Consider the following 13623-nt stretch of genomic DNA (forward strand, 5'->3'; position numbering starts at 1 on the left):
CATTTTGCATGTATTATGTGTCCCAGACTCTTCAGAGTGTGCCGTTTTGTGGGCGGGTCTTATTTATGTGCCTCCACTACAACTGCGTCTTAGCCACGCCCACTTTGCTGTAGTTTTCCGAGCTTCTATAGATAGAAGTACTAACTATACGTTACTTTGTATTACAAAATGGCTACAGCGTAGGATGCATGTCCATGTAAGACCAAGTCTGCCCCTACAACAGGAAAATAGCGGGGGAAAAAAAGAGCTAATTGATCACAGCGCGGACTACAATGGCGGGCGCGCGCAAGGCATTCTGGGTACATTTATGCCATAAAATGGATAATTTGCTGACATTATACTTGAAGAAAACGTGAAAACGTCACACTTGTAGCAAATTTCAAACGGCTTGTTTAGCTAAAAAGGAAAGGAAGGCAAGATTGCTTTATAAATATCTCTGGAATGCCTCCACTGTTTGATTTAAAATTTCCGTGATTCATACAGATCCCAAATACACAAAACAGCAAGTACCAATAGGTCAGAAAAGTACTTTTTGCATATTAAGGCCTAGAGATGTCCGATAATGGCTTTTTTGCCAAAATCCAATATTGTCCAACTCTTAATTACCGATACTTATATATACAGTCGTTTGGTAGAGTGGCCGTGCCAGCAACTTGAGAGTTGCAGGTTCGATTCCTGCTTGTGCCATCCTAGTTACTGCCGTTGTGTCCTTGGGCAAAACACTTTACCCACCTTCTCCCAGTGCCACCACACTGGTTTTAATGTAACTTAGATATTGGGTGTCACTATGTAAAGCGCTTTGAGTCACTTGAGAAAAGTGCTATATAAATATAATTCACAATTATTATGCCTAATTTTGTTGTGATGCCTCGCTGGATGTATTAAACAATGTAACAAAGTTTTCCATAATAAATTAACTCAAGTTATGGAAAAAAGTGCCAACATGGCACTGCCGTATTTATTATTGAAGTCAAAAAGTGCATTATTTTTTTTTTTAACATGCCTCAAAACAGCAGCTTGGAATTCAGGACATGCTCTCCCAGAGAGAGCATGAGGAGGTTGAGTTGGGCGGGGGTCGGGGTTGAGGTGGGGGTATGGGGTAAATGTTAATTGAGTTGTACTTGTATAGTGCTTTTTTACCCCTTTTTAAGGAGCCCAAAGCGCTTTGACAGTATTTCCACATTCGGGGTGGCAGGAATGTGTGTATTGTAGCATCCCAGAAGAGTTAGTGCTGCAAGGGATTCTGGGTATTTTTTATGTTGTGTTTATGTTGTGTCCTGAATTGTGTTTGTCATTCTTGTTTGGTGTGAGTCCACAGTGTGGCGCATATTTGTAACAGTGTTAAAGTTGTTTATACGGCCACCCTCAGTGTGACCTGTATGGCTGTTGACCAAGTATGCGTTGTATTCACTTGTGTGTGTGAAAAGCCGTAGCTATTATGGGATTGGGCCGGCATGCAAAGGCAGTGCCTTTAAGGCACGCCCCCCAATATTGTTATCTGGGTGGAAATCGGTAGAAATTCAGGAGAATGGTTGCCACGGGAGATTTTCGGGACGGGCACTGAAATTGGGAAGTCTCCCGGGAAAATCGGGAGGGTTGGCAAGTACGACTGGGAGACGCAACTGCTCTGTACTTCTCCCTACGTCCGTGAACCACTCTGTACATCAGCATTTTAAAAAGTCATACATTTTACTTTTTGAAACCGATATTTTCCGATATTACATTTTAAAGCATTTATCGGCCGATAACATCGGCAGTCCGATATTATCGGACATCTCTACTAAGGCCCCTTGAACGCCCTCGCTTATAACAACATTATTGTCTCTAAATGCAGCTTGTTTTGACAACTTTGTACAGTAGATAGCATCAAAACGCTGGTTCTTAATTCAGTGTCGCTAATTTAGAAACTTAGTCTTTATATTTAAAGAGTACTCACACTTAGATCTAGGTTATCTTTCAAAAAGCAACTTGCGATGATTCTAGCAACTTTTCCTTGTGTCATCAAAGACTACCATAATAAAAGCACATATGGCTCATCTCAAGAAGTAGTGAGTAAAGCTATGCCCTCCTTCCCAATCTAAAAGCCCTCACACTTGTCTCTGTCTTGCTTGTGACATTAAAATAAACATAAAAAGTGGCAGAAGAAAGTTAATTCGTATTTCTAAATATATTTTTCTCACTTTTCATCTCTCCCTCGGTGTCCATAAAAACTACATGCACATGGAGTTACCTATTATGCAAATTAGACACTGACATAATGTAACCTATCCCAAATAAATAGCAATCCTGTGGGAAACACTGAAACCATTTCTTAAATTTGGTAAAACACGTCTCAGTTTCTCTTTCACCTGCAAGTTGAGTTGTACAAGATCAGCCTCTCGCTTTGCTAGAGCAAATTCTAGAATATTGGTATGCTCCCTCAGTGCAGTGTGGGACTGTGTCAGTCCGGCCAATTTTCCCTTTTCATGTTCCAACTCAAGCGCCAGCTTCTTGTTGGCATCTTCTAGTTTTCGGATGCGCTTCTTGAAGCATCGGGACTCTTGAAGCTTTGACAAAATGAATCACATGATTACATGTTAACATTAAATCATACAAATATGGAAATATACAGCACAGCTGGGAGTAAGAACATATCTGGTGGCTCACTTCGTCTTCCAGCTCCATGACCTTCTCCTGATACTCCTCTAACTCTGTGGATGTAAGGGTAATGACTTCCTGGAGTTCCTTCTCTAGCATGGCCTTGCTGCTAGTCACAGCATGCAGCTCAGCCTGAAGAGCTGCAATCTTCTCCTGAGTGACAAAGAAAGCAAGACCTTTTTGTTTCAATCGATCAAAAAGTTGAAGGACTGATTACAATAATTAACCCAGATTAGAGGAAGAAAGGAAACAAAAAAGAACATTTTATATTAATATGAATGATGCAAAATTTCCGACAATGTGTCTAATTGTTGCCTTAGGTCAGGGGTGCCCATTACGTCGATCGCGAGCTACCAGTCGACCGCGGGGGGTGTGTCAGTCGATCTCGAGCCAGGCTTTTAAAAAAAATAGACCTAAAAATTAGTGATCATCAATCTTCACCAAGACGTCACTTAAATGACATCCACGGTACCGTAGGGTCTTGTGAGATGACGCTGGCTGCTGCAAGATCATTATTATGAAAATAAATACAGAGTCTCGGAAAACTGGCGTGCACAAGCGATCCCTCAGAAAGCTGGTGTGCACATCACTTGTGCACGCCAGCTTTCCGAGACTCTTATTTTGTTAGCGCAGGCAGCATGAAGCAGGGCTTTTATTGTGAAGATAGGAAATGTGCAGTCGGCCTTTAGAATTTGGACGGAAGGTACGGCGCGAGAGTCTGTTGAAATAAAAAGTGTTTCTCGCCTTCCTCTCTGTCATTTTTTCATAATAATGAACTGGCAGCAGCCAGCGTCATCTCACAAGACCCTCGGGTGCCGTGAATGTCAATCAAGCAAGCTACGGAATTTGCCGCCAATGTTTTTCTTGTAAAGTGTATGGAAGCTGGATGAATTAGATGCCAACAACCAACCACTTTCAGGGGTGTCGCCCCGGAGGGAGAAAGGGGGCCCGCGAGGTCCCGTGACAGAGTGTACCTTCAGCCCGACGAGTCTGCACTTAAGGGGACGAAGGACCCGGAGGTCCTGCGACACCCCAGCTCCGGAGGGGGGGGGAGCGAGTCCCCACCCCTTCCGCTCCTCCATTTGAAAATGTGGGCGTTATCATCATTACTGTCTGATTCCAATCAATGCAAGTCATCAGAATCAGGTAATACACCAACTTATATTCTTGTCTTCGTGAAAGAAAGACATCTATATGTGTTACACATGCTTGTATTATCATTAAACACATTTAACTTGTTTACAAAAATGTCTCTTTCATAAATAAATAAATATAAATGATATATATAAATGAGGTAGATCCCCTCGAGTTGGTCAATTGAAAAGTAGCTCGCCTGGAGAAAAAGTGTGGGCACCCCTGCCTTAGGTTTTACAAGCAGTTGGGGTTAAAAACAAGTAAAAATAATCTCAAAAGATCCGGTGGGTTAAGACTGCTTAAATTGTGATTCATACCTGGAGGACCTGGTTGTTTCCTTCCTCGGACACCTGGGCTTTGAGCTTGACCAGCTCAGCCTCGGTCACCTCCTTGTCAGTCAGGGCCTCTTGGAGTCTCCGACTCAGTATTCCCACAGCATTCTCATAGGCCTTGTGTTTGGCCTTCACCTCCTTCTGGGCACTGGTCAAATCTGTCCCCAGCCGCTTCATTCGCACTTTCTGTTCTGAGATGGCTCTGATTTGAGCAAATGATAAAAACGGTCGAAATCCATCATTCAATTCGACAAAAAATGCTTGCTGAAAACCCATCAGTTTTCTTTGGCATTCAATCAGTATAAGCAAGCATGTTGGTTTTCATCTTGTATTATATACATCAACAGTTTTTAGTCCAAATCTACTCTTTATATATTACTGTAGATTGTACCATTCATTGTTTTATTATTTTTACTGCTTTTCTTTAGAGATGTCAGATAATGGCTTTTTTGACGATGTCCGATATTGTCCAACTCTTAATTACCGATTCCGATATCAACCGATACCGATATATACAGTCGTGGAATGAACACGTTATTATGCCTAATTTTGTTGTGATGCCCCGCTGGATGCATGAAACAATGTAACAAGGTTTTCCAAAACAAATCAACTCAAGTTATGGAAAAAAGTGTCAACATGGCACTGCCATATTTATTATTGAAGTCATAAAATGCATTATTTTTTAAAATATGCCTCAAAACAGCAGTTTGGAATTTGGGACATGCTCTCCCTGAGAGAGCATGAGGAGGTTGAGGTGGGCGGGGTTGGGATTGAGGTGTGTGTGTGTGTGTGTGGGGGGGGGGAGCAAGGGGTGTATATTTTAGCGTCCCGGAAGACTTAGTGCTGCAAGGGATGCTGGGTATTTGTTCTGTAGTGTTTATGTTTATGTTACGGTGCGGATGTTCTGCCAAATTGTGTTTGTCATTCTTGTTTGGTGTGGGTTCACAGTGTGGCGCATATTTGTAACGGTGTTAAAGTTGTTTATACGGCCATCCTCAGTGTGACCTGTATGGCTGTTGACCAAGTATGCCTTGCATTCACTTGTGTGTGTGTGAAAAGCCGTCGATTTTATGTGATTGGGCCGGATTGTAAAGGCAGTGCCTTTAAGGTTTATTGGCGCTGTACTTCTCCCTACGTCCGTGTACCACTCTGTACAGCAGCGTTTTAAAAGTCATAAATTTTACTTTTTGAAACCAATACCGATAATTTCCGTTAATACATTTTAAAGCATTTATCGGCTGATTATATCGGTAGTTCGATATTATCAGACATCTCTACTTTTATTGTCTTATATGCAGCACTTTGGTCGTTTTAAATGTGCTATATCAATCAAATTCGACTTGAGTTAGAGTAAATTTTGCAGATATATTTTTTACAGAATCGTTTCAATGTGCTCATTGTACACCATAGGTTATCAATATTGAACTGAGATTGTCCGGCTCATAGGCTCAGACACAATATTAGCAATGAAATGATGTCACGTTAGATATGAATCATGTTCCAAATAAATCAATTGTCATCCTTTCACATTTAACACAGATTTATGAAACACAAAACTTACTTTTTGGCTTCCGCTTCCATTTTCTCCACGTGTTTTCTCAAAACATCATTCTCTTCTGTCACGGCCTTAAGCTGACGCTGATCAAACTGTAAAGACTGAGAGGGGAAAATATCCCATACATTATTCACTTGTGGCAACCCACCAACAATACATTTGACTGCCACAACTAGATTTGGAACACAGTATAATGAGACTACATGTGACAACTTTGTAGAGTAGATGATATTGTAAGCCTGCTTCTTAAGACACTTGTCAAATAATAATAAGATCTAGCAGAAGCAGAGATCAGTGTTGCCAACTTAGCAAATATACAGATCCCTCTAATTTGTCTTTTTCAAAAAAAGTGGCTTGGGAAAAAATTTAGTGATGCATTTGGGACTCTAACATAAAAGTTTGAAGTTCTCTCCTCAACGACCATATAATGTAAATAATTCAATGTATATAATCTGATGATTAACTTGTGTGATGACTGTATTATGCTGATAGTATATATTTGTACCATGAATTGATTTACGTGGACCCCGACTTAAACAAGTTGAAAAACTTACTCGGGTGTTACCATTTAGTGGTCAATTGTACGGAATATGTACTGTACTGTGCAATCTACTAATAAAAGTTTCAATCAATCAGGTCCTGCCTGCCCCGAGACTATGAGTTTAATGCCCGCAGTATTCTAACTGTGCGAAGGTAGCGCAATCACTTGTCTTTTAAATGAAGACTTGTATGTAAGGCCTAACTGTCCATGTGAGTAAAAACTCACAATTATGCAAATTATAAAATGGCGTCATCTCCACCCCTAAACCCAACCCCACAGGGAGATTGCCGTCCTGTGAGAAACACTGCAATATTTACATCATCAGCACTGATTTGACAAATAACCGAGACATTGCAGGACTTCTACTTAAATTTACCTGGATCTGCGTTTCAAGCTGGTCTCGTTCTCGCTGAACGTCTTGCAAATGCAGTTCCATGTTATTCATGTGCTCGTGGACTCTGAGCACCTCTTTCTGCAGCCGGGCCTGCTCCAGCTCGGCGGTCTGCTTCTCCCCCTGAACATCCAGCGCTGCCTGTTTTAGGTCCTGCACTTCAGCCAGAAGACGCTTTTTAGTAGACTTGAGCTCGCTGATTAATTGTTCTTTGGAGCTGGCATCTCGACGGTAGGCTTCCACCATCACCTGTGAAAAAGACTTAGGAGTTAGAATTTCTTATTATCATGATGCACTTCATCAGGACCACTTCCACATTCATGCTGGATTAGAAAAACATTTGTTTGTGGCCTCCAATCATTTGTAAATGCCATGTATTAAAAAAACAGCTTGGATAAACTGAAGTCTTAGAATTCATGTGGAAAAAAGTCCCACTTTATAAATCTTTTCATTGCAAACTGAGCAGCGTCTATCATTTCTCAATCCAGTGAAGTGGATCAACCAGCACTCTATTCTCAAGCGTTGACAGCCATTTGGTTGGACAATGCATCCTCCCACGACAGATTCAGCATCGGCCAGCTGGGAAATTCTGACAACAGCTTCTGCTAACTTTACCAAGACATTGTTGTCTGCAGATAAATAAAGTGCCGGGGGCAGCTAGGCTCTCCATTTTACCGCTCAGATGGAGGAGGACTAAATGAGAAAGTCGGTTATGCATATTTGTATAATTCAAAAGTTGTCAGTGTCGTAATTCAGATGTTTTACCTTTTGTTGTGTGAACTGTTCCTTCAATTTTTGAGCGTGTTTCTTCAGAGAACTATTCTCCTGCCTTAGTGTTTCAATCTGTACCAACAAAACACATCATTCATTTAGATTTAATCAAGCACTGTGTAACAGTAATAAAAAACGGACTAAATAACTAACACATTCTATAGGAAAATTAACAATGTTATACCAATATCTGATTCTACTTGTCAGTTATGCACTATTTATTTCTGTGATGCACCGTTTGTTTCGCACCTGATTGGCTTTGACCTGGATTTCCTGTTTGAGCTGATCCAAGACATCCGAGGCCACCAGAACGTCCTCTCCTAGTCTTTCAGCACTGTCATCAAGTTGGCTCTTGTCGGCTCTGGCTGCTTGTAGCGCTACTTCTAGAACAATCTTCTCATTCTGTAGGTACTGGATGTTGTCGTCCTTGATATTGCTTTCCGCTTGCAGCTCGGCCAGCCGGCCTTCCAGCTCGAGGTACCGGGCCTCAAGCTGGTTGATTGACTGTTCTTTGTATGCAAGTTCTCCTGAGTGGTAGTCAGCTGGCGCAACAGCTCCAGATGTTCTTTCTGCAGGGAGTGCAGCTGCATGTCCTTCTGAGAAAGGTTCAACTTCATCTGGAGTACACATAAAATAATAAATCAGTCAGCACCTATGTTTACAACAAGACATTTGTCATAGAAAATGGATAGATGGATTAGATTGTGCTATTTGCACAAAAGTTAAATGCTCTTCAAATGACAACACAAAAAAATCACTACCTGCTCCAGTTCCATCTCTAAGTTGCTGGCTGTGTTGGCCAGTTTTATTAGGCGCTCTCGTTCTTCCTCAAACTCTTCCAGTTTGTGCTGCAGGTTCATCTTCTACCATGACCTTAGCATCCTGGATCTGCTTGTAAGCCGCTTCTGGGTCATCATGTCCGCCTACAGGATTAATAGCAGAAGGTCCGTATCTAATAATATGCCTACTAAGTAAGGACAGATCGATATAAAAATGCCACATTATTCACAATTTACCGTTTATATTTTTTTCATCCACCTGCCTTTGCTCTCCATGTCAACAGACAGACGTGCATAAAGAAATAAAGGAATGTTCAACTGGATCGGTTTGCAGCCGAGTGTGAAGCGACCGGAATGAGAATCAGCACCTCCAAGTCCGAGTCCATGGTTCTCGCCCGGAAAAGGGTGGAGTGCCATTTCTGGGTTGGGGAGGACACCCTGCCCCAAATGGAGGAGTTCAAGTACCTAGGAGTCTTGTTCACGAGTGAGGGAGAGTAGATTGTGAGATCGACAGGCGGATCGGTGCGGCGTCTTCAGTAATGCGGACGTTGTACGATCCGTTGTGGTGAAGAAGGAGCTGAGCCGGAAGGCAAAGCTCTCAATTTACCGGTCGATCTACGTTCCCACCCTCACCTATGGTCATGAGCTTTGGGTCATGACCGAAAGGATAAGATCACGGGTACAAGCGGCCGAAATTAGTTTCCTCCGCCGGGTGGCGGGGCTCTCCCTTAAAGATAGGGTGAGAAGCTCTGCCATCCGGGAGGAGCTCATAGTAAAGCCGCTGGAGAGGAGCCAGATGAGGTGGTTCGGGCATCTGGTCAGGATGCCACCCGAACGCCTCCCAAGGGAGGTGTTTAGGGCACGTCCAACCGGTAGGAGGCCACGGGGAAGACCCAGGACACGTTGGGAAGACTATGTCTCCCGCTGGCCTGGGAAGGCCTCGGGATCCCCCGGGAAGAGCTAGACGAAGTGGCTGGGGAAGGGAAGTCTGGGTTTCCCTGCTTAGGCTGTTGCCCCCGCGACCCGACCTCGGATAAGCGGAAGAAGAAGATGGATGAATGTTCAACAATGTACCTCAATGCTCTGCAGATGAACAGCAATACGCTCCTTTTCCTTGATAGAGCGGTGTTGGGTCTCAGAGAGTTGGTGGGACAGAGTCACATTCTCTAGCTTCAGATGCTCAAGAACACCATTCTGGGTCATTTTTCCTGCCTGGGGAGGAAAAGTTGTATACACATATTTATGTTTGCATGTACTAGTGCCTTTTGGTCTGATGTACAGTGTATGGTGAACAAATATATGTCAATCTTACCTGCATGTTTGCCATTTCACTTTGCAATCGCACTCGAGCTTCTGAGCCAGGCCCAGCTGCTGCTGGTACCACTGCCTGACCTGCTGGAGTGAGTCGATCTCTGCCTGGGAGGTTTTCAGTCGGCTCTGAAGCGTGCTGCGCTCCAGCTGCACCTGTTGAAGCTGGTTCTGAAGGCCACCCATCTGCAGTCGCATTTCCTGCACTACAAAATTTAACGTGGACAAAGCCACATGAATAACAATCATGCTTTTGGCTGCCATTTTAGACGGTGGCGTACAAAATGAAAAAGTACGGACATATGCACATAAAGTAAGCTGGCTCTCTGATAACGCATCTATTCATCATTTTCTACCACTTTTCCTCTTCAGGGTCGCAGTGAGTGGGGACCTAACCCGGCTGAATGGAACTTGGATTACCGAATGTCCTTGAATTACCGCCGGGTATATAGTATGCGCCTGCCGGGTCAAACTCGTTCCGCAAAATAATTAGCGCATGCTTAGCATTACCGCCAGCTCAGGATTAACGCCGGGCAAAAACACGTTTCGCAAAATATTATTTTTTATCAGCGCATGTCTAGAAATTCCGCCGGGTCAAACTCGTTTTGCAAAATAATTAGCATATGCCTAAAATTCCGCGGGTCAAACTCGTCACGTCACAAGTGACACTTCACTTGTCATCATTTTCAAAATGGAGGAGGCTGATTTCAATCATTTGAAATGGCATAAAGGGAAGAAGATTAAGAGCTATTCAGTAGGATTTAAGGTCCAAGCTATTGAATATGCTGAAAAGAACAGTAAGCAGCTATGTTTTATTAATATACCGTAGCTGCGTGTGTCAAATATGAGTCATTATATGACTCCCGCTATGGCTACACACCTTACCGACCATGAACTGGACCAGCAAGAGTGAGCAGCGTGTGTTTATTTTTTCCTCTTGCTTGCCACTTTTAACATGGAGGATTACATATCTAAAATAAAACAGCTTTCTAAACTGGACTTTCAATCGAAGCAGGAGGTAATAAAGGAAGATCTCCATCGAGACAGAGAGACTTTTAAAACTGAAGAAAGATAAGGAAGACTTCTATAAACAAGTTATCGATGCTTTTGATCAGAAGGAGCTGCGCATGGACTTCATTTATAAGTAAAGGTAAAAACCATAATAACTTTTTTTAAATTAAATGTGCTTTTCTTGATGGTATCCTTACATCACACTCAAATTTTTAAACACAGGCCTAAATTTACCACATGCCTTTGGTAAGTGCCGGAGTGAGAAGAGGTCTTAAATTAATTAGCGCCCCGGCGGCAATTCAAGGAAATACGGTAGTCATCAATCAATCAAAGAGCACATACAAAGACACACAACCATGATTATGCCATTCGAGTCAAAATAAGGTATATTGAAATTTGGATCACCTCAAACCAGGTATATGAAACTTTAACATTAATTCACAGCAGTAGAGCAGATGAACAAACAGTTTTAATGAATAGCTGGACAGAATAATAGCTAAAAACTAGTATTGAATTCTCATGATGCTCGCTAGCGTTAATAAGATAGTTTTAATTTGTGATATCATTCTCTCTGCGTAATAAGGTGCACCCCAGTGCTTTAAAGTCAGCAATGATGCCGCACAACCATTAAAACCCAATTATACCTAAAGACAATCTCAATGAATCACATTTGTTGTGAAATCATATATATATATATATATATATATATATATATATATATATATATATATATATATATATATATATATATATATATATGTATATAATACATTGTCATAATTGTTTTTACTCTTAGTAGACTGTGGTCTCACCTGTACTGTCCCTTGATATGAGCGTTGTTTGCATTTCTTCCACCTTCCCCATCAACCTGTTGTACTGGTCTTCAGCTACCTTCAGGTCATTGCTCAAGGATGCCAGACCTGCATTTTTGTTCTCCAAATTGCCCTGGAGCTCCACCATCGCCTTCTCGAGCTGGCTGCAGTTCTGCCGCAGCGTGCCCACTTCTGTATTAAGGACATTCTGCTTTTCCTGGCTAACGTGAGCCTCTGTCTCCTGAGCGTGCAATTGAGCATTGGCTGTAGCCAGTTGGGCCTGAAGCTCGGTCTTCTCCTTGAGAGTCTAGTGGCCAGAACAAGATCATCAGAATTCACCTCCAAATTATTCAAGTATGGCTCTCAACAACAACCAAAAGTGCTTATATACAGATATTCCTATTTAGTGTATCTGTCTATAACAGTGGTTCTTAACTTGGGTTCGGTGAGTCGGCCTCAGGGGATCGGCTGAAGTCAAAATATACCTGACTCATCGTGTAAATACAAACTTCTCCCTATCGGCGTATTACGGTTACGGCAACAGCTGAGTGATTTGCAAATGGGTAATTTGTTGTGAGTTAATGCACTGTGTTGCTTTTGTTGTTTGAACAAGGTGATGTTCATGCACGGTTCAATTTGTGCACCAGTAAAAAAACATTATAACACTTAAGTATGGGGAATATATTCACCATTAATTAGTTGCTTATTAACATGCGAATTAGTAACGTATTGGCTCTTAACTAGTCATTATTAAGTACTTATTAATGCCTTATTCGGCATGGCCTTATTATAACCCTAACCAAATAACTCTGAATTAAGTCTTTATTACTTAGAATATGTTCCCTTAGTGTCCAAATAACTCTAAATTTGACATGATCTATGGTCTGGACCAGGGGTAGGGAACCTATGGCTCTAGAGCCAGATGCAGCTCTTTTGATGACTGCATCTGGCTCTCAGATAAATCTGAGCTGACATTGCTTAACACGATAAGTAATTAATAATTCCGCTGGTAATCACAGTGTTAAAAATAACCTTCAAATTATAAAACATTCTCATGCATTTTAATCCAACCATCCGTTTTCTATCGCACCTTTTCAAGATGTTGCATTAATGGTAAGAAGTATTATAATTATTATTGGTTAACTTTTAGAATAACAATTTTGTTAAAAAGAATAAGAAACTTACTATACTCTAAAAATGTTGGTCTTACTTAAAAATGCATGCATTTAGTTGTATTCAGTGTTAAACAATATTATATGGCTCTCACGGAAATACATTTTGAAATATTTGGCTTTCATGGCTCTCTCAGCCAAAAAGGTTCCCGACCCCTGGTCTGGACTATGGTTTTGTCATTTTTTGGACTCTTTTAGTTCCTGGTTGCGCTCCCTTGTTTTGTTTGGTTACCATTCCAACTTATGATCATTCTGTCATGACAGAGGGGTCGCAGCTCACTGCGAGGTTTGTTCTCCCGGGATGCAAACGGACTATTCCGGACAAGGCTTGCAGGTAGGAACATATTTATTGACTCGATAAATCTTGGCAGGGCATGAGGTAAACAAACAAACTATGGCGTGGAACAAACACAAAACTGTGGCATGAAAGAAACAAACAAACTACAGCTTCGAACAAACACAAAACTGTGACAAGAAATAAACAAGACTTACGTGGACACGGCATGAATTGAGCAACACGGACTGTGGTATCGCATGAAAACAAGCAATGACGCCTGGCCGACTGACTGGCAAAGACAGGCTTAAATAAGGGTCTTGATTTGAAATAGGTGCGCGGTCCGAACACCAGAGGCACGTGAAACTCATAAGTCGGCATGGTAACCAAACAAAACAGTGGAGCGCAAACAGGAACTGAAAGAGTCCAAAAACTATTAAAAAAAAAAAAAAAACATGACAAAATTAAGTCTTTGTTGCTTAGAATATGTTCCCTATACTAAAGTGTTACCAAAAACATTTAACTTTGTCTTGAATTTGAAAAAAATAAACGTTTTATTTTTAACTAAAGAAAGGTTTGGTGAATGCGCATATGAAACTGGTGGGGTTCGGTACCTCCAAGAAGGTTAAGAACCACTGGTCTATAATCCCTATTGACAATATTTTCAGTATACAGTTAAGCTTATGTTCAACCATTTAAAAACATGTACAGTAATTTAGGAAATTAAAAAAAAGGCCATATACTAACCTGGTTAGCTTCAGATGACAAATATTCCAGTTGACCCTCCAGTCTCATTTTTTCTTTTAACACCTGAAGCATTTCATCATGCCCCATCACAGAACTCTCCAAAGACACACTGAATAATGGAAACAATAAGTTAAAATAATCACAGTTTTTGATCAGATA

General features: G+C 41.5%; 1 protein-coding gene across 1 annotated transcript in view; it reads right to left on the reverse strand.

The window, feature by feature from the left end:
- The window catches only part of golga3 (golgin A3), a 39210-nt gene that overhangs the window by 11142 nt on the left and 14445 nt on the right, over positions 1–13623 (reverse strand). Inside the window, 16 exon segments of the mRNA XM_061907112.1 lie at positions 2349–2546; positions 2647–2790; positions 4089–4305; positions 5665–5759; positions 6576–6839; positions 7356–7433; positions 7611–7876; positions 7879–7978; positions 8123–8215; positions 8217–8275; positions 8278–8284; positions 9215–9352; positions 9453–9496; positions 9499–9654; positions 11272–11578; positions 13465–13573. Of these exon segments, the coding sequence (XP_061763096.1) occupies positions 2349–2546; positions 2647–2790; positions 4089–4305; positions 5665–5759; positions 6576–6839; positions 7356–7433; positions 7611–7876; positions 7879–7978; positions 8123–8215; positions 8217–8275; positions 8278–8284; positions 9215–9352; positions 9453–9496; positions 9499–9654; positions 11272–11578; positions 13465–13573 (2275 nt within the window).

The sequence above is a fragment of the Nerophis ophidion genome, linkage group LG07, assembly GCF_033978795.1.
Source record: "Nerophis ophidion isolate RoL-2023_Sa linkage group LG07, RoL_Noph_v1.0, whole genome shotgun sequence".
Taxonomy (NCBI): Eukaryota; Metazoa; Chordata; class Actinopteri; order Syngnathiformes; family Syngnathidae; genus Nerophis; species Nerophis ophidion.